Source organism: Pocillopora verrucosa, chromosome 1, assembly GCF_036669915.1.
Source record: "Pocillopora verrucosa isolate sample1 chromosome 1, ASM3666991v2, whole genome shotgun sequence".
In the NCBI taxonomy this organism is placed as follows: Eukaryota; Metazoa; Cnidaria; class Anthozoa; order Scleractinia; family Pocilloporidae; genus Pocillopora; species Pocillopora verrucosa.
Window position 1 is genome coordinate 14,247,369 of NC_089312.1, and position 18,836 is coordinate 14,266,204.

The 18,836-nt window shown below is 36.2% G+C and overlaps 2 protein-coding genes across 3 annotated transcripts; one reads left to right on the forward strand and one right to left on the reverse strand.

Moving 5' to 3' along the window:
* The first annotated feature begins 650 nt into the window (after positions 1-650).
* LOC131786274 (SMC5-SMC6 complex localization factor protein 2) lies at positions 651-10,648 on the forward strand. 2 transcript variants are annotated; one of them, XM_059103305.2, is made up of 11 exons: positions 651-774; positions 1,088-1,131; positions 2,321-3,598; positions 4,329-4,453; positions 4,591-4,845; positions 5,539-5,973; positions 6,589-6,810; positions 7,529-7,657; positions 8,569-8,655; positions 9,113-9,184; positions 10,160-10,648. In XM_059103305.2, exons 1-11 carry the CDS (start codon positions 737-739, stop codon positions 10,307-10,309), a joined length of 2,835 nt encoding a protein of 944 aa, XP_058959288.2. In that variant the 5' UTR covers positions 651-736; the 3' UTR covers positions 10,310-10,648. The 2 variants fall into 2 exon arrangements, with proteins under 2 accessions (XP_058959288.2, XP_058959289.2); XM_059103306.2 differs by lacking the exon at positions 1,088-1,131 and having other exon boundaries at positions 660-774.
* A 129-nt stretch (positions 10,649-10,777) lies between these two features.
* Positions 10,778-18,824, reverse strand: LOC131786275 (microtubule-associated protein 9). The gene is made up of 7 exons (XM_059103308.2): positions 18,200-18,824; positions 16,738-17,862; positions 15,800-16,179; positions 14,845-15,128; positions 13,668-13,856; positions 12,862-12,988; positions 10,778-11,980 (listed from the first exon to the last, which is right to left on the reverse strand). The coding sequence occupies exons 1-7, from the start codon at positions 18,510-18,512 to the stop codon at positions 11,975-11,977; spliced, it is 2,424 nt and encodes an 807-aa protein (XP_058959291.2). The 5' UTR covers positions 18,513-18,824; the 3' UTR covers positions 10,778-11,974.
* Positions 18,825-18,836: the final 12 nt, after the last annotated feature.

Here is an 18,836-nt window from a genome sequence, read left to right on the forward strand (position 1 = left end):
TACTTTTGAACTTAACAATAATATTAATACTAGTAATAATTAAAATGATGATAATGATAAAAGTTTCTGGAACTTTTCAGTTTGAGGATTATCTTTGTTCCTAGTGAATTGCAACTGCTACGGCCTTGGTCATTTTCTTTGCTGACCGCATTCGGAATCATGCTTTTGTCTCTGGAACAAAAAGTCTTCCCTGTTTTCCTTGTTCCTGTTTTTTCACAGAGGCATTATTCCTCAAAATACATCCTTCATCAGTTGTTTGTGGCTAAATAAGGTGAAGGATGCAAAAAAAAAAAAAAAAGAAAAAAAAAGGTTAAAGGGTCATAATTAGTGTCCTGATCAGAGATGCACACGAATTTGATTTGTTGACGCACCTCAACACGGAATTTTTTTTTACCAAAAGTGGTCACACGGATGTTAAATTCATAAAAAATAAATCAATGATCAAAGCTTGTAAATTTTTTTAATCAAAATTATAACCTTATCCTCAATTTAAATTTTAGCCTTCGCGCAGAGGCCGGGCCTCCTGTTTCCCCTAAGTAAACAAAATGATGCAGAAATACTATGTACGCCGATGCGTACCTATTTTTTCTGTAGCGCCACCATACACCATTGTCAGCGTTGTCGTTAGAATACACAGGCGCTGCGCATATGAAATTTGGCGCGTCGATCATCAAGATGGCGCCGACATGTGAACGATGAGACAACTTTCCTCTCATTTACTGGACCGTTGTGAAAAATGAAAAGAAAGCTGCCGTCTTCGGCAAAAGGAAAGGGGTAAGATGTATCTTTGATTTACTGGATCTATGAACCTTTCATAAGTATGCTCTAGGCTAAGTATTGTAAGCTCAAGTTCTATGGCATACTTTGCATACAATTAAGACAATTAACGTAACATTAAAACTTAACATCTCCACACACTGTATCCGACTTAAACGTAGATGTAAAACTCCTGTAGATTATAAAGGCCTCACAAGTAGCGTTTTCAGACTTCTATATTTGTATTCTTCACTCTTGTTAGCCAAAATTAGACCTGTTGATAGAACTTGTTGTCAACGTTAACTCTTGAGTGACATATTTTATCCCATAGAAATCAAGAAATTACAAAATTTTTCAAGGGTTTGACATCTAAGGGTAGGTTGATATTTAGAAACACTTAACTAGTCATAAGTAAGTGTGGCAATATTATTATACAAGTATTTGTTAGAAAACAATTTAGAGAAATGTGAAACTGAAGTTGTCTGCAGTGATAATAGTTTTCACTTTTGACCCTTTAGAAACCTTGACTTTTACCTACATTGCTATTTAATTCAGTCTTTGATCACTAAAATTTCAGGTTAGTTAGAGAAATCCAATGGTTCAAAACCTGTGGATGGTGCTAGTTTGAAAACAACTTTTTAATCTAGTTATAAACATAAAATCATAGTGTGTGGTCCCCAAACCACGTTTGCTGTTGTTCTCACCAAAAAGAAGCTTTTATCAGGATGTAGCTCGTAATTGTTTCAGATAGATAGCCCAAGGCTAGAACTATTGGAGCAAGACTTTCTCATATTACAGCCAATTGAACAGGCTGCTAAGCAAGATTCATAATGGCAGTGTCTGTAGTCAATTTAACAGCACATTAACTGACACTTTTTTAAAGGTTTGGTCAATCTCAAAATGAAGTACTTGTCATAATAGGCCACTTCCAAATTACATTGTACACTGTAACTTTGGTCTCATTTTCAAAGCGAGTCCTGGTGCTCATCTTTTCATATAATTATAAGTTTTCATTCATAAGCAAATTAATTGAAAAAGAGGTAAAAGGTAATTTGGAAATAGCCTATTTTAAATGTACTCTATTTGACAAAAGGTTTTTAAGTTGCCTTGCATCAGTAATAGATTACAGATGATGCCAAAAAAGAATGTGGCAGATGAGGCACAGCTGATTTTGTCCTTGATGTTCTTATCACATTTTGGTGTTTTCTATGATTTATTGCTGCAGAGACCCACTGCATCATGAAATCTATTTGTTGCATAACAAATTGAGACAAAAAATGCTAATGGTGATTTCATCTATGTGTCAGTCCTCCAATAGATCATAGCTAAGAACCAATCAAAATATATCTATAATTCAGTTTATCATACAAAGTAGAATGAACAGCACATTAATTAACAGACATTTCTGAAAGGTCAGATCAATCTCAAAACACAGTGCTTGACATAATTTTATATGTACTCATTTATGAAGGAGGTACAAAGTGCACAGTTTCTGGAGCGTACTTCTCCAGTAATATCTACTCTCTCTCACAGTTGGTATTAAAATTTTTTTTTTCGTCATCAGGCCCAAGGAAAAGTTGCAACCCTATGAGTAAGGACAAGTTACCAGACAACAAAGAGCTCAAGGAACCACATTTCAAGGGATTGCCAAATGACAAAAACAGTTTTGGTTCTAAAGACAAAAGCATGATTCCAAATGCAGACAGTAAGGAAAATGATAAGGGTAGCAGTTGCAATTCACTAGTTAAACCTGCTGTCAGTTCACCATTAGGTATTGATGGACATAACTGTTCAGTCCATGGAAGCAAACATGAAGGAAAAACACAGGCTTCAGCTTTATTTACTAACTCTACTTCAGCTGCGGGAATAACTGTGTCTGATAGTGTTGGTGATGAGACTTTTTATTCAACCTGTGATGATACTGAATCTTTGGACGATTCATGTGGTAGAAGTGTGACGGATTCCACAAACTACGACTCTACAGATGGTAGTGATATTGATAATGGAAAAGAAGAAAAACTTGATACTGATGTGAATGAAAGCTCGTTTTTTGAGAAAGATTTGCACAATCAAATCCACAAAGAGTCAACTGTTAAAGATTTGGAGAACAAAGAAAAGAGTTGTAAAGTTTTCAAGGAAAAAAAACAAGGTAATGATGAGTTGAATGAAAAAGAAATTGTGAGCAAATCACCTGATGGATCATTAAAATCAAAGAATAAGGGTGTGAAAAAATGCAGAGACAATAGCCCTGATAATTTTCCAGTGAGATTGCAAGGGCGTATTGGTAATGATGTTGACGGGAACTATACAAAAACTTCTGATGCACATGTTGAGGAGACTATAGTTGATTGTGGTTCTCCTATTGATTCTGGTTTGGTTCCTTTCAAGGGAACAGACCAAAATAGCAGCTCTGATGAACTTAAAGAGGAGGAATTTGATAAAGGCATGGACCAAATCATTAGTGGCAAGAAGCTTTTTGAAGAGGATGAAGGGACTTTACCTGAAGGCTCAGATTCCTCTGATGAGGATCTTTTAACACCGCCAAGATTTCTCTATGAAAAGACAAAGTTGAAACCAGATATTTGCACTCCAGAAAAAGGAGTTGCTCCAGTTTATTCTACTCCCTCCCCAATTTCTAGAGGAGAGGGAGAGGAGAAGACCATCAAGTACAAACTCTCCTTTGAAAAGTTGATTGCCGACAAAGTTAAGCATAGAGAAAGGAATGCTGAGCTTGCTAAGATGGAGGAAGAGCTACAACAAGGGATTGATAATGGAGGTATTGGTCAACTGCCAATTCCAAGTACATTCAGTGATATAGAATCAGAGGAAGACCTAACTGATGGTAAGTTTTCTTTTAGTGGATCACTGAGACACTGACGTGTACCCTGCTAAATTCATTATGAAATAGGGAATACAATGTATTTAATTTAGCCAAATTCATTGATACGACCAATAGTCATCTCTTGTCATTCCCTTACCACAGTTTTGATCTTGGTTGAGAACATTTCTGAAAAGATTTTAACAAGACAACAAGTAAAGTGTTGTTTGGGTAACTATTAATAGTGCCTTACTTATCTCCCATTGTCTCAACAAGTTAGATTTTGTTCACTTACCCTGGATACTTTTCCAATTATTGAGAGTTTTAAACTAGTTTTTTTTTCTGGTCATCATTAGACAGGATACAACTTTTCCTTTTGTAAATTGGATACAATAGATCATTTTTGGCTGAGGGAAGTACTGTAATAAGGATCATTGTTGATAGGAAATAAATTTTCTTTGACAATTTGAGAAGAGACAAGTGATTCTGGCTATTCTCATGACCAACTTGACTCTACTCAAGAGGTCAGAGGTCAGTTGCTGTCACCAACAGGCTATTTTAAGACTGCATGTACCTTCAACTGGACAATCACACTATATAATCTACATGTACTATTGTCAAAACAAACAGTTTTTTTCACATTTACATGTATATTGTAACCTCTCTTATAATGGATTTATTGTATTTCTTTCCAGTACAGTCCACCTAAGGGTTTGAATAGTACTTACATTCATGCTTTTACCTTTGATTGCAGATGGACGTGACCTGAGAGACTGCTCCTTACCTCAGGACTTCAAAAAGTTTCTTGTGGAGGTGCATGATTTTTCTGAAGAACTGCCTGGAGAGGATATTTTCCCAGTGTTTCATCCTAATGTTACAGTAAGTTCCTCAAGTGTCTATTGGTCCTCAGAGGGTTAGTTTGGATTCGCTGACTGGCCTTCTCTTAGATAATGTGTTACTTATTTGAAAAGTGTTGAGAGAGCCTTACTCTTGATTGTTATGTTTTTTTTTTTCAGTCTCAAGATTTTCCCCGTCTATCAATGGTTCCTCATCCGCAAGGCAACTCTTTTGAGACAAAGCTGGTTTTAGCCTCAGACATTGAGCTACAGGAGTTGTTGTGTGGAGGGTGGGTACTGCAGCATTACCTGGATAAACCTTGCCCATCTGAGGTGGCAGAATGGCTATTTCAAATCATGTGTTGTCACAGAGATCAGCATGTCATTATCACATCTTTTCAAGTCCTTTGGATCATGCTTGAAGCAGCCACAGAGGTAGATGTACATTTAGCATAGTGCTTTGAAGGCTGTCATAATGAAAAATGTTCTCATTCTCATCCAATATGGAAATTTTTGTGGACTAAATGCACTATGCAGAGCTAGCATTGTAGGCTGAATGGCACTAACCTCCAAAGCACAAAAATCTTGTGTTGTATACAGCATTACTTGGGTTCATACTTTTGTGGAATTTAACTTATTAGAAAATGATCTCACTTTCTCATTTGATCTTGCTCTCCCAAAGCAACTAAAGCAGAACATGACCTGGTAATGGTAGACAATTAAAATAAAACATAGTTGGAAAAAGTGATCTTGTTCTTGCAGGAGGCTTAATCACTACTTTTGGCACTTTTGGCAAAGTTAGCATCGAAATTGAGAATTTAAGTTGAAGATTGAATTTTTATTGTAAGAGTGCCTACATCAGATTTAAGCTGGTAGTGGTGTATATATTATGGCAGATGTCATTGTAAAACACCCCCAAAAAACAGCTTGGGTATGTTCTGGATGGTATGATGTCTCAGACACTAGCATGAGCAAAATTTCAATTAGTTTGGGGGATTGACTCATAGGCTTTTGGTTGGTGTTTAATGTAACTGAAGTCTGTTTTTTTCTATTCAGAGTTGTTTATAGTAACAGTGCTTTGTTGTAATCTTGTCACATGGAGCAAACAGTATATATTCTTTATTGCAGGATAGAGATGATATCCCACCAAACTCCAGAGGTACCCTGTGGGTTCCTGGTATCAAGACAGTCTTGAAGGAGCTTTTTTCCTATGGTGCTAGGATTCCAAGACTTTATCCTGGAGATCTTGTCAATCAATTAAGTATAAGAGAAGTTTTGTTGAGTGAGAACTCCACGGATGCAATCCACATGGAAGAAGAAACAGTTGGAGGTGTGATGCAGACTGAAAGTTTTCCTCTCATCAATGTGATGCACCTTGTTCAGCTGCTTACTCACAGTCTTCAAAAGTGTCCTCAGTCATACACTGTTCAGGATTTAAGAAACCTCATGGTGCTGATGTGTCGGTTGGCACTAGATACAAGGCTTCACACTGTAGTGTTTGATATTGAGATGTGTATTGCAGCAGTGCTAAGTTGTTTTGGAGAGATGCAGTGGCCTGATGAGGTACTGTTTCTAATGTCTCTGTTAGGCTATCAGTGATTTAAGGGTGTTAGGCATGTGAGGTGTCTAGCCAAGCTCTGTTAGGAAGGCTTGCTGACTTCAAATAAGCTGAGCTAAAACCTAAAATCAGGACAAGATCTAAGTAAAAAATGCCTAGTGCTTAGATAAAGAACTAATTTAAAAAACAAATCTTCTCTCTTTTCTCAATCATTGTCTCTGCCATTTTTGCCCAGCGACACATATGAAAAAGTACTCTTTAGGAGGGAGAGGAAGACAAAATGGTACCATAAATTAATGTAGGGCCAAAATAACTACAAGATTTGAAAATGACTGAAAGGTTTGCTTTATTGTCTTAACACTTTTTCTGTGATTGGAGGCTAACCAAAGAACTATTTAGCTGTAGCTCAGTGTGGAGCGTGGAATCCGAAGGTTTGAAGTTTGATTCCTCATGGGGAACAGAAGTTTTTCTTCGTCCCATGCTCATGAAAAGATGAAAAAAAAATCTTTCTCTACTTCTTTAAAAAGCTCCAAACTTACCATCTTTCTTGTTCTATTTAGAAGGTAACTCTGTTAGCAAAGTAGGGTTGACTGGGTGTGTGACCTGTTTGTACATTTCAGATTAAAGAGTTGTGTGGTATTTTGACAAAACTGAGCACAGACCATCGGAATCTGTTGTATCTTGTCGAAATTCAGCCTCCATCCACTTATGGGATTCAGCTTCAGCGCTGTCTTAGTTTGACACTGCTTCACTGGTTAGTGCCCAAGTTTCTGAATCAGGAGGAAACTGGAGAAAACCTTGGTGGGGACAGATGCAATGTAATTGTTCCAGAAAATGTAAAGGTGAGATGGTTTGATGAAAAATTACAAAGTTTTAACTCTTTAAACACCCAAGACCTTATTGTTGATTGCCCCAGCTAGCTGCTACACCTTTCCTTTTAATTTATTTACAGGAATTGGGTGTTAGATCAAGATAACTTCTAAGTGATAAATTTGAGTATTCTAATTGCCTGTTTGCTGGATTAGATGTGGATATTTTAGGGAGAGGTTACATGTTAATCATGTCTGGGAGTTAAAGGGCTAAAATATATTGGCAGAGTAATGAGAATTAGTTTAGTGTAGCAACTTCCAAGAAAAGTAACCAAAAAACACTGTGAAATGACTGTATTAAGAAGGATTTATGTAAATGTCAGAACAGGTTTATGTTTAAGCTTTGTAGGTTTTTTTCTTAATGCAACCATTCCATACTATTCATAGTCGGTGTGCAATAGTTTGCTGTAATTTTGCAACATGCAGGAGAGGAGCTTTTTTGTTGAACAAAAAATGGTCTTGATATTCTGTAGAAAGAAAAAAAAATATGGTCCCTTTGCAATGTCCACATTCATTTACAGTTAAGTCAAAAACCCAAAAACTTGTACTTGCAGATCAGGCCATACATGAAAGGGAAATCAAGGTCTTGAAATTTTGGTTTTCACTCCTACTGGAAAATGATACACATTTTCCAAAATGCTATCTGTCATGTTGACTTGAGCATTTTTTTCTCTGACAATTTTTTTTACAGGTAGCTAGTTTGGTTAATCTTGTGGCACAGATTAAGCCTACAGATGAGTCAGATTATTTCCTCCTGCACACCATAATTTCTTTGATCAGCTTTGCTGTTGGAAGTGAGGACCTGCCCTCTAAAGAAAGGGTAAATCACGATTCATTTGTTCTACAGATTAAAGACGAGGAAGCATGATAATATGATGATGTAATTGTGGTTTATAACACTGAAGCTATTGTAGCCTTTTGAAGTACCTCTCCAGTGAATTGAAGCAGATGAAAATGATATGGAGTTTAGTTACCATGGCAAGTTTCAAAGTGGTTAACATATGATGAAAGGAAGTTTAATAGTTTTACTTTTTCAAAATATTGTACATAATTATATCTAGGATTCAGAGGTGTGGGTTCTGGGAGTTAAAGGGTTAAAGCTACCTTAAAATCAGTGTTCTCCTTTTCAGGCGGTAACCGTTAACATTTACTGCCTGTAGTACCTCTTACTACTGTTTAAAATTGCTTGGAATTCTTGAAAATTCAACACGTGAAAGGATTGCTTTACCGGTTTGAAAATTTATTTTACCTGTTATGCTTAAAATATGGGAGAACACTGAAAACGATTCCTTGTTATTGCACTGTGCATCCTGTACTGCATGTTATTGCACTGTGCATTTAGAGAACATGGGGAATTTTTTTTTTCTCCTCTTGAATCAATGGACAAAGTAAACAGGTGCATTGATCTTTTCCTCTTGAACAAACTTGTTGACCAACCTATATTTTTTATTGTAGTTCATGAAAGTTCAGGATATTTGAAAATATTTTGACAACTTTCATTGCTGAGGAATCATCTAAAATTAAAAGTTTTCATTCACTGAAGTTCTGTATGAATCTTGCCAAGTTACACATCAGACTATTTGGTAAACTTCCTTCACAAATTCACATTTTCACCAGTTGGTACTGTGGTACCATATTAAGTACCTATAATGTAAATGTGAGAGATTTGAGACATTTTTGTTTGTACTTGTCAGTAGCAATAATAAGTACCTTGTTGTGTTCTATATTAAGCCATTTCTAGAAAAGTTGACCAACAAGCTGAGAACAGTGAATGGGGATATCAAAGATCCAAGGGCTGCATTCATGAACAGAACCAAGGTACAGTATATAATTGATGGTTTTAGTTAATTTTAGGGCCAGGCTCTTTGCCCTTACATCGCCTCTCTCCAGCCAGGAACCCTTTTAATTCACCCCCTGAATCAAACAGTAAGGTCCCAAGAATAGAGGAAATGATGACCAATTAGAGCAGCTCTTGATTGTTAAACAAATTCTCCTTGTCAGCATCTTAAGAAAGGTCTTGAAAACAGTATGGAGAATATGCATACTGATGTTAGGGTGTAGAGAGAGGTCTGAAAAAAAATAGTGAGGGGTAAGCCGTGATGGATGAGCACCCAACCCAGGTAGATTAAAAATACCCCCAGGCACTTCATGGTACAGAAGCTAGGATAAGGACTGACTGAGTTACCTAATTTGGATACAGATTTTTTTTTTCTTCATTAAATGTGATGGTCTTTGTGTCACTAGCTTTGCTCACTTTATTTATTTATTTTTACAGGTGAAAGACCTTTTAGTAAGGACAATTTTTAGGCTGGCAAACATGGTTCAGTGTATCAAGCCACTCAAAGAGGTAGATTTGATGTAATTAATTACACACTATTTAAAGCAATTTCTCCTCACTTCAATATTTACCACTTGACTGTTAATCGGCAAAAATGGACTCAGTCTGCCAACAGATGTGCAGCATATCAAGAACAATACAGAGGTAGAGAAATACTTTCTACAGTGTAGTTATCTAGGGCATGAAAATTGCTTTGTCAGCGGACTTTCTAGCTAACTCACCCATTTGGGAAGGGTCACAGAGGACTTGATCTAAGACTTTCCTGGAATTCTTGTTTCTGGTAACCTTTCTTGATGGATGAAGGTCTCACTTACAATTACATTGTTGTGGAGAAAAAAGTCTGAAAACCTTTTTTTTTTTTTGACATTTGATTGTTTTAGTGCTATACTTTTTAATTAACTTAGAGCTCAGAGATGTACTTGCAGAATCTTTAATCCTTTAACTCCCAGATCAAATTTGTTATGCTCCTTACTGTCAACCATACAATTCTTATAATGTTAGTTCAGAGAATTTAGTATTGGATCAACTAATTATCCTTAAATTGATATTTTTCTTTATTCTCATCACTTGTCTGGTTGATATTGTAAGGAGAAATTCTGTCTTGATTACTCATGGGAGTTAGAGGGTTAATGGTTAATGGTTAATGAATGGTTAATGAATTATTCAGTTCTTCTCAACCCTTTAACCCCTTTGAGTGGCTTGCATCTAATTTCACTTTACATCATCCCCCCTGGGTCCAACATTAAAGTCACAAGAATAAAGGAAATGATCACAAACTAAAGAAGCTCTTGATTGTGAAAAAATTCTCCTTGTCAGCATCTTAGGAAATGTATAGAAAACAGTATGAAGAATATGCATACTCATGCTAGGGTGTAACAGGTTGAGGCACTGTAACTGATTACAGCCCTGTTTAGGTACTGTAAGACTGTCTTGCTCATGACACATATAAACCTACATGACTTTGTGTATTGTTGCTTCTAACAGCATCACATAGCCAGCTACTTTGAGCACTCTACCTCAGATTATCAAGTAGAGCTGTTGAGGGAAAATGAGGACAAGAATTTAGAAGAGTTGCCAGAGAATGAGGAGGAAGAAGCTATGACTGGAGTGCAGGAAATGGACCTTAGCACTTAATGAGGAAAAGCAGTCACTTCTTTTGAGAAGAAAAAAATATTCTTCATTTGTAGGTGTGACCAAGAATTGGTTCTTGGCAAGTGAAAACAGAAGGATATGAAAATTTTTATTTTGGTGGATCGATGTAAATGTATACAATCAAACCTATTTTACAGTCCAAGTTGTTTGTTGTTTTCTGATCTGTATCTGGCAATGTTGATCCTAGTATGAATACCACCATTTTGAAGAGATGTATCATCAACATTTTGTAAATATATTATACAAGTATGTAGAATTTAATTCTGTGAATATACACCTGGAGATATTAGTACTGAATCAATAAAAAAGTATACATTGTGATTGCAGGCAAGGAATAATCCTCTGGAAGAAAACAACACGCAATTAGGTTAAAATGGCTCATGAGTCGCAAATCCTGTCTATGACTAGAAGTTAAGTCTGCTCTTATCTATTGGAACTTGTCCTGATTTTCATAGACAAAGTGGCTTGGAGTATTGCAACTCCCCTTGGATGGGGTGGCAGTCCATGGCAAGTTACCACACCCCTCTTTCCCAGCACTTCCTCAGGCCTCCCCAGGCTTCCTCAGGCAACCCTGACAGTTCACTTGTACCCATTTATCCTCCTTGGGAGAGGCACTGTGAGAGTGAAGTGTTTTGCCCAAGAACACAACACATTGATCTGGCCAGATATGGAATGTGGCCCTTAAAAACCAGAGTCCAGTGCACTAGTAGTAAGGGTAACACATTTTTCACCAACTTAGTTAACATGTACACTCAAGCTTTTGGCTCTTCAGTATGTACAGCTTAGTCAGATTATGTGCTTCTCTCTGTCACGTGGCTCCATTGTTGAGGATTTCAACTAGATTCAGTGCAGGGGTACTTCTCTTGTTACTTTCAACTTGTGTTATGACTTCAGTGTTTTTGAAGAATATTCAGTAAGATACAGAACATACAGATGTCATTTGAGGCTTCATTTCTTTACGTAACTAAATTTGTCATTTACAGTAACACCCCAGGCTTTTGTATAAATACTATGTTTTTACTGTTAGACAGTTCTCAATTCAATGAAGATCTTACTGGTCTAACTAACACTAACAATAAACTCTGAAAAAATTGGGCAGAAGTCCTACTCAAGAATTGAAATGTGTCATTTAAAATAGTTAAAACTCCTACAGAATTTGTATTGCAAGTTTACATTGAATTAAATATTTGTTACTGAAAGGTGTTAAGTGTAAGGTAAAACAAGCATTTAGTATTCATACAATGTACTTGGAAATTTCTGCAGTCATTTTTCTGTTAATTCCCTAGGAGCTTTTACTCAGACAAAAATAATACCCTCACTTGTTACTTGACATTCTTTACTAACTATTTTCACAATCTTAAGAATCCAATGGCTAAACTAATAAAAATTTTTATAAGTAATTTGAGATTATTGCGTCTTTGATTTGTGTGAAGGTAAACTAGACTTTCCTCCTAAGCTTATCATGAAGCAATTGAATGATTAAGTTGGAGTGAAAATAAAAAACATCTAGAAAACCTTTTAGTTAATAAATACATATATCAGTCAAAATTAATTGAATTTAAATAAGAAACCCTAATTTTCTGTTGTATTTGAAATTCCAAATATCATCATGGTAGTGAAGTCCAAGAAACTGCATTATCCCCAGCATCAAAACTAGACAGGGAAAGATACACATTGACAAATTTTTTAGTACACTTGAAAGACAATTAGATGGTGTCAAATGATATCATCAAATGTACTCCCATGCAATTGTTCTTGTGAGAATATGAAAAACATGAACACCAAGAAGATTTGTGAACTCTTTGACATGCAAAAGAGACAGAGATTTGATATCCTCTAACAACATCACCCCTAAATTTAAGATCATCATTTTAAGGTCAAAAGAATAAAGGAAATGGTCTCCTCTGATGTAAAGCAATCTAACCAATTACTTGATTTGAATAGTAAAATTTTGCTCATGTAAAGATGCTAGATCATTTGTCAAAAGTCATCCATCTGGTTGATCAATGATTGATCTGCCCATGACCAACAAATGATAATTTATTTTGCACAAAATTGTATTAGAAAAAGTATTGTTATTACAGTTACCATATTTCCTCAAATAAGTGCCTGTGCTTTTACAAGCACCCATCATCTAGGCCGTAATGTTGAAAATGTGTCCACCTCCTTCCTCATGTTCTTAAATATTAGGGATACAAGGACACCTGATTTATTGCCACTTTTTAGAATCAGTATAGGAGAATAGTTTCTTTTCAATTAAAGACACTTCCCATCATTTCTATCTCCATGTGCTTGCAGAGTTCCTTTATGCGCATTATCTTTTTAATTTTTGTCCTATTGCTGCACTAACTTAATAGACACCCCCCTTGATTAAGCACCCTCTTTCCAATAAGGAACCACCCCTTTGGCTGAAATTTGTGCACTTATTCCAGGAAATATGGTATTGTTATCACATTGTAGTCACTTGCTCTAATGATATTGAAAAGTGAACCAGTAATCATTTTTTAGAATTGTTATTTTTTTAATGCATATACCTTGTTTGGCTTGAAGTAGTAAGATCCTGACATTGTTCGTGATCTGTTGGGAGAAGGAGCTTGAATCACAGCTCCTACCTTACCAGGAATACAGTTGCCTGACTTCCTGCCACTTGGGCACCAACTCCTGCGAAAAAAAAAAAAATTAGGTAAAACTGGTTAGGAGCAAATGTTCCCAACAGATAAAAGAAGTAATGACAAATGAGCTCTCACTATGATAACATGGTGTCATCTTCTCTAAAGACACACTCCACTTTGGGCCCTCAACCCCCCCCCCCCCCCCCCCCCTTAGAGATTGAAATGGTTTGGCTGATGTATTGTTTGCAATACTACATGCAATCAAAGATAGCTTGATAACCCTTAAATGTAGCTTTTGAACATCTTCAAAGTCTCCATGGTCTTGGGACATCTCTGGCAAGCCAAACCACTCTTGGAGCCCATGTTTTTAGCTGTTGTTAGAGTGCTTAATACTTCCAAAGTTACTGTTTGCCATAAAAATGACCATTGACATTTTCTATTAAATTTAAGGGTAATACTGTACATATGAAAATGTTTTACTTTTGATAAATCCTCTTTCCTTGATGTGACTTCCTATTAAAAAAAAGGCTTAAAAAATAACCTGCTAGGTCAAAGTGTAACTTAAAGTTTATAAATTTTAAGGGTTGTAATGAAAGTTCACACCTTGTGAGAAAGGGTTTATGTATTATTCATCGAACATGAACTTTTGTTAGCATTTTACCAACAGCCTGTGAATGGTGACTGGATGACCAAATTCAATTTTCTCCAATGTCTCAGTATCTAAGTACCTCTGTGTCAGTGTAGGTGGAGGTGGTCCTCTGCGTGGTTTCCCTTTCTTTTCCACCCAGGCCTGATAACGCTCAGCACACTGAATGCTTCTCTCATACTTTTCTTCCTCTTCTTTCATGCTGTTATTATTTACCTCCCTTCTTTTTTTCTTGTACTCTTCAGTGAGCTTTTTATCTTTTTCCTTTTTCCTACATAAATTCAAAATGAAAAAAAAAATGAAATTTACTCTCATGACATAAAATGGATAATCTCCCAATCTTTAACATGACATCTAATAGTGAAATCTCACAATAAAGAAAACACAAAATACTTTGTGTCTTGGGTATGATAATGTATTAACATAAATATTAAAATTGATATTACTTTGAAAAAATTTTATAGTTATTTTAATTAGTATAGGTAATCACATGAGGCCAAGTACTATAAAGGATTAATTGCACGAGAGTTTTCAAAATTTTCCAAAATTTTGAAAACTCAAGTGCAATTAATCCTTAATAGTACGAGGTCTCATGGGATTACTTGTTTATCAATAAAGGGCAAAATTTATACGAAGGAAAATCAAAATTTCAAGATAATGAACGGTTGCTATGCAACGGATTAGCCAATCATTAACAGATAATCATGCCCTCTCTTGATTACTAAAAATGCCCTCGATTAAGAAAAAAATGTCCTCTCTCTCAACCAATCAGCGCTCAGTAATTTTGCCCTTTATTGATAAATAATTTAACAATTATTAAAAATGGACAAACCATATTGCCTTCTGTAGGTCTTATTGAGGTTATTCAGTAGACCTTTCCGAATTACCTTTCACCTATTTTAAAACAAGGCTGGGTGCTCAACCATTTGTATGAAAATTAGTGTAATTTGCATGTGAATGAAAATTCATAATCATGTGAGAGGATGAGCACCAGGACTTGTTTTGAAAATGAGGCCAGCAGTATTTTGGAAATGGCCTATTGTTAAATGACCATGAATCTCTGAAAAAAAAAATGTAAATTACAGTTGTAATATTCCATTGACAACAGTAAACCAAATTGATGTGTGGCCATTATATAAAAGACCCAATTGTGAATTTGAGCATGTCATTGAACATTAATGTGTTAAGAATTAACATTTAACAACTACAATAAATAAAAATTTTATTGGTCACAATTTGGAGAAAAATAAATGTCTCACCAGTTGTCAAATGCTTTTTGTGAATCAACAGTTTTCTCCTTTTGTTCTTCTTCATTTTTCTTTATCTTGTTAACTTCTTCCTCTTTCTTCTTATGATGTTCCTTTTTAAGTTCTTCATCTTTCTTTGCCTTCCAAGATTCAAAGTATTTTTTTGCATCTCTTGCTCTAAGGTTTTGTTCTTTTTGCTTTTCCAGTTCTTTATTCATTATTTCCTTTTTCTTGGCATTTTTTTCTTTGTTTACTTTTTGTTTCTTTTCATTCCAAGATTCAAAAGCCATCTTTGCCTGAAAAATATAAACAGTCTATAAATTAAATGAAAGGAAAAGAATGAAAAAAAAAAAAAAAAAGAAGGAAACTTTGAAACACTGCTTTTAAACATAACACGAGCATTTTGAGATATAAGCATTCAGGCTTGATAAACCATACACCGGAAATGTGGAATCCAAAGCAATAAAAATGTTAAATATGATGTAAAAATGTACATTTTCATAATAGCCTGCATTCCAGGCAGTCAGTCAGCAAAATAAAGTAAAAAATAGGAAACAGTACCATTGCAATAGTAGTGGAAGAGTGTATAAGGGATGGAAGTTTGGGTTGGGTCTGGTAAATTACACAATGCTCAAATCTCCCCTGGTTTTTTCACTCCTCCCCTACTATCAAATGCCACCATTTACTTTTGGTTTTATGAACCCTTTCACTCCCAAGATGCCATTATTTATTCTCCTTACTGTCTGCCATATCATTCTTACTATGTTTGTTCTGAGAATATGGTAATGGATCAACTAATCATGCCCTCATCTACATTTTTATTTATTTTCATCACTTGTCTGCTTGATATTATAAGGAGAAATCCAGTCTTGGTCACTTATGGGAGTAAAGGGTTAACTGAATGCCTGGAACACCTGTTACATTGATTTCATAAACACATATTAACTATTAGTTTACACTAGCTTACATCCTTTTTTCTTTGACGTTCCTCTTTTTCCTTCTCTTCAAGTTTTTTCTTCTCAGCAGACTTACTGGCCATTTGCTCTCTCAATCTTTCACTTTTCTTTGACTTCCACTCATCAAACACGGCCTGACGTATTGATGTTGTATCCATCAAGCTGCTGTGTTGTGAGCTCCTTGCACTTCCACTCTCACTTAAAAGCTCTGGGCTGGTACCTCTCAAATTTGTCAATGACAAAGATCTCTTTGTTGTAAGATTCTGACCATGACTTACACCACTGGTTTCTGCCCAAACATCTGTTTGTGTTTCTCTTGGGAGTGGCGATCTCACCACTTGGCTAATAAGATGATTGGCCTTTAACGGTCCAGATCTTCCTTTACCACCACCTAACACAATTAAATCATGAAGAGATTCATCAACTACCTTACAGCGGTAAATTATTACTAAGCTGTATATCAGTCAATGTTAGGAAGTTAGTCCCTTTGTTTACAAGTTTGAGGAGCAGGGGATAGTGTAATGGCATGAATGCTTGTCTCTCACTGCTGTCGCTCGGGTTTGATTTGCAGACCTGGCATCATATGAAGGCAGAGTTTGTTGTTGATTCTTGTCCTCCTCATCTGAGGGTTTTTTTCCAGGGTACTCAATTTTTCCTCATGCCACAAAAACCAACATTCCAAGTTCCAATTCAAACTGCAAACATTGGACAGAGCTACCTTGTGGAGTTTCCACTGCTAAATTATTATAATTATCATTACTATTATTACAATTACAGAGATCACATTATTAAGTTGCTTGAGTAATCTATTAGCAATCAAACTCCAAAACTTTCAATTTTTCACTCCTATGCTCTGCCACACTGTCAATCTCTACTAAGAATTCAAATCATGTTTCTTTGATTGCAACTTAAAGAAGTACTCTAATCCTACAAAATATTGTAAAGGTACCTGATTCAAACTCTGATCCTCTTTTCATTCTGGAGCTTCTTTCATTTTGGTTTCCCATGATAATGTTTTCTGCTGGAGGGACATGCTCTTCAAAAGTGTCTGTTATATCAGATTGGACCCTTTCTTGGCCCATCCAAGAGCTCTTTTTAGCACTAACAGGTCTCTTTGGCGTAAGGCTCTTTTTCAACTCCAATCTCTGAGTTCCTCTTTCTTTGGGCACAGATACATGCATGTCTTTCTCTGAAAATGAATTCTGCTTGGATTGCAACATCTCAAGACTTGATGCTTTCTTCATTAAAGGGGCATCTGAATGCTTGACATGGTTTACACTTTGTTCTACCTCTTGATGATTTTGTTTGCGATTTCGAGGTGAAGGTTTAGGTGACACCCTTTCAAGTCCTTCGGAAGAGTCTGTCAGAGCCCTTTGGTAACTTTTATCTTCCTCATGATACTCTCTGCCATAGAAACCTTTTCTGTTAACTATTTCTGTATCATCTCCGCTTTCTAATTCCTCAAAGGAATCTGACCTTGGTCCTGAAATCATAGGTCGATCTTTGACTTTTCTAACTTTCCCATGTCTCAAGTTCCCATCTTGTTCAATTGCTCTCCCATCATTGTTGCCTGGAGCAAGTCTTTCATCCTCAAAAGTGGAAATAATAGTTTTGGTAATCTGAGGTCTTGTACCTTCATGTGTTTCCTCTAGAGTCTTTTTCCTTCTCAAAGGAACCACAGGTTTATCTGCTGCTTTTTTAGATTCTTTGAATTCAGGAACTTCAATATCTCTCACTCTTCTGATCATATCATCTTTCAATAAACCAGAGTCCTGTTGAAACAATTTTGATTGTCCTTCTCTAGGGGACAAAGCTGGCCTAGATCGTGGCACAGGTCTGGGTGAAACCACATTTGATGAAGAAGTCCTTTCTGAATGCTGCCTTGGCGAAGTTCTTGGAGGTGGGACTGGGTATCCATCCTTTGTCTTAATTGTTTCACTGGATTTTTTTACAGTGTACATGTTCCCTTCTTCTTCATCTGATGACTGCTGAGTAGAAGTTACAGAATAACCTTCCAACTGCGACTTTTTTACTGAAATAGTTGGACGAGATCTTGGGACAGGCCTGGGTTGCCCTACAAAATGAAATTGAAGACAGCATAAGCAGAGCATAATTATCGATTAATTCCATCTTTAACTAAATTGGGATTTTTCCTACCAATTTTTTGTGTCTAACAAGATCTAATAATGAGTATAAATGAGTATTGGTTGAAATGGAAAATTTTTTAAATAAAGATCATTTAATTTATACTGTATATACATGCACAGTGTTTAAAATAAGACAAATCGTAAATACTTTTTTCTTTGAATTGTTGACTCCTTTTCGAGCTTAAATATGTGGTATATACAATGTATCCAACTGCAACAGTGCAATATTCGATACTTTGTGCATCAACGAACTTACTTACGTACCCTTGTCGTTTGATCTTGATCTTCCTGGGGATGCTGCCTTTGCCAACCCTACAAGGCTTTCCTTTTCTTTAGAGTCCGATTCCCTGAAAAGGCCATCAAGGGAATCCCCAGCAGGCTTTGAAGATGAGCGATTTATCCTTCCGAGGGAATTCTCTTCATCTGAATCTGAGTCACTCAGCTCATGATTGTTAAACGAAACGCGTTTTGTTAAACTTTGCTTGCCAGAGATATCGTCTTCGTTTTCATACAAATTTCCATCTTCCGAGAAGCCATAAGTCACTTTTTGTTTAACCAATGGTCTTTTAGAAGCCATTTTTGCGTGCTCTTTAACAATTTACAGCAAAGAATTCGACCGTTAACGACCGCATTATTCCAAACATTCAAATAACGATTGAATCATGTCGTTGACTAGTCGCTCGAGAGAAGAAGTTTCCTTTGAAAGCGAACAATGGTAATCATCACGTTCCTTGCGTTGCGTGAACGGCTGGGATCGGTCCAAAGTTTCAACAAAAAGCAAGGTAAGAGAATGGTGCCAATAACTGACTTCACACCACATTAACGAACGTTCGATTATAACTTCTGCGCATCATTCTGAGCATTTACATTTTTCCATGGTTATCGCCATGCATCCAAGCCT

Excerpts from the sequence above, each read along its gene's own strand:
- LOC131786274 (XM_059103305.2), top strand. The coding sequence starts at position 737 with ATGAAAAGAAAGCTGCCGTCTTCGGCAAAAGGAAAGGG. Across the intron at positions 3,599-4,328 it reads AGAGGAAGACCTAACTGATG|ATGGACGTGACCTGAGAGAC; the intron begins GTAAGTTTTCTT and ends CTTTGATTGCAG. Across the intron at positions 7,658-8,568 it reads ACCTGCCCTCTAAAGAAAGG|CCATTTCTAGAAAAGTTGAC; the intron begins GTAAATCACGAT and ends TTCTATATTAAG.
- LOC131786275 (XM_059103308.2), bottom strand. The coding sequence starts at position 18,512 with ATGGCTTCTAAAAGACCATTGGTTAAACAAAAAGTGACTTATGGCTTC. Across the intron at positions 16,180-16,737 it reads AGGATCAGAGTTTGAATCAG|GTGGTGGTAAAGGAAGATCT; the intron begins GTACCTTTACAA and ends TAATTGTGTTAG. Across the intron at positions 12,989-13,667 it reads CCACCTACACTGACACAGAG|GAGTTGGTGCCCAAGTGGCA; the intron begins GTACTTAGATAC and ends TTTTTTTCGCAG.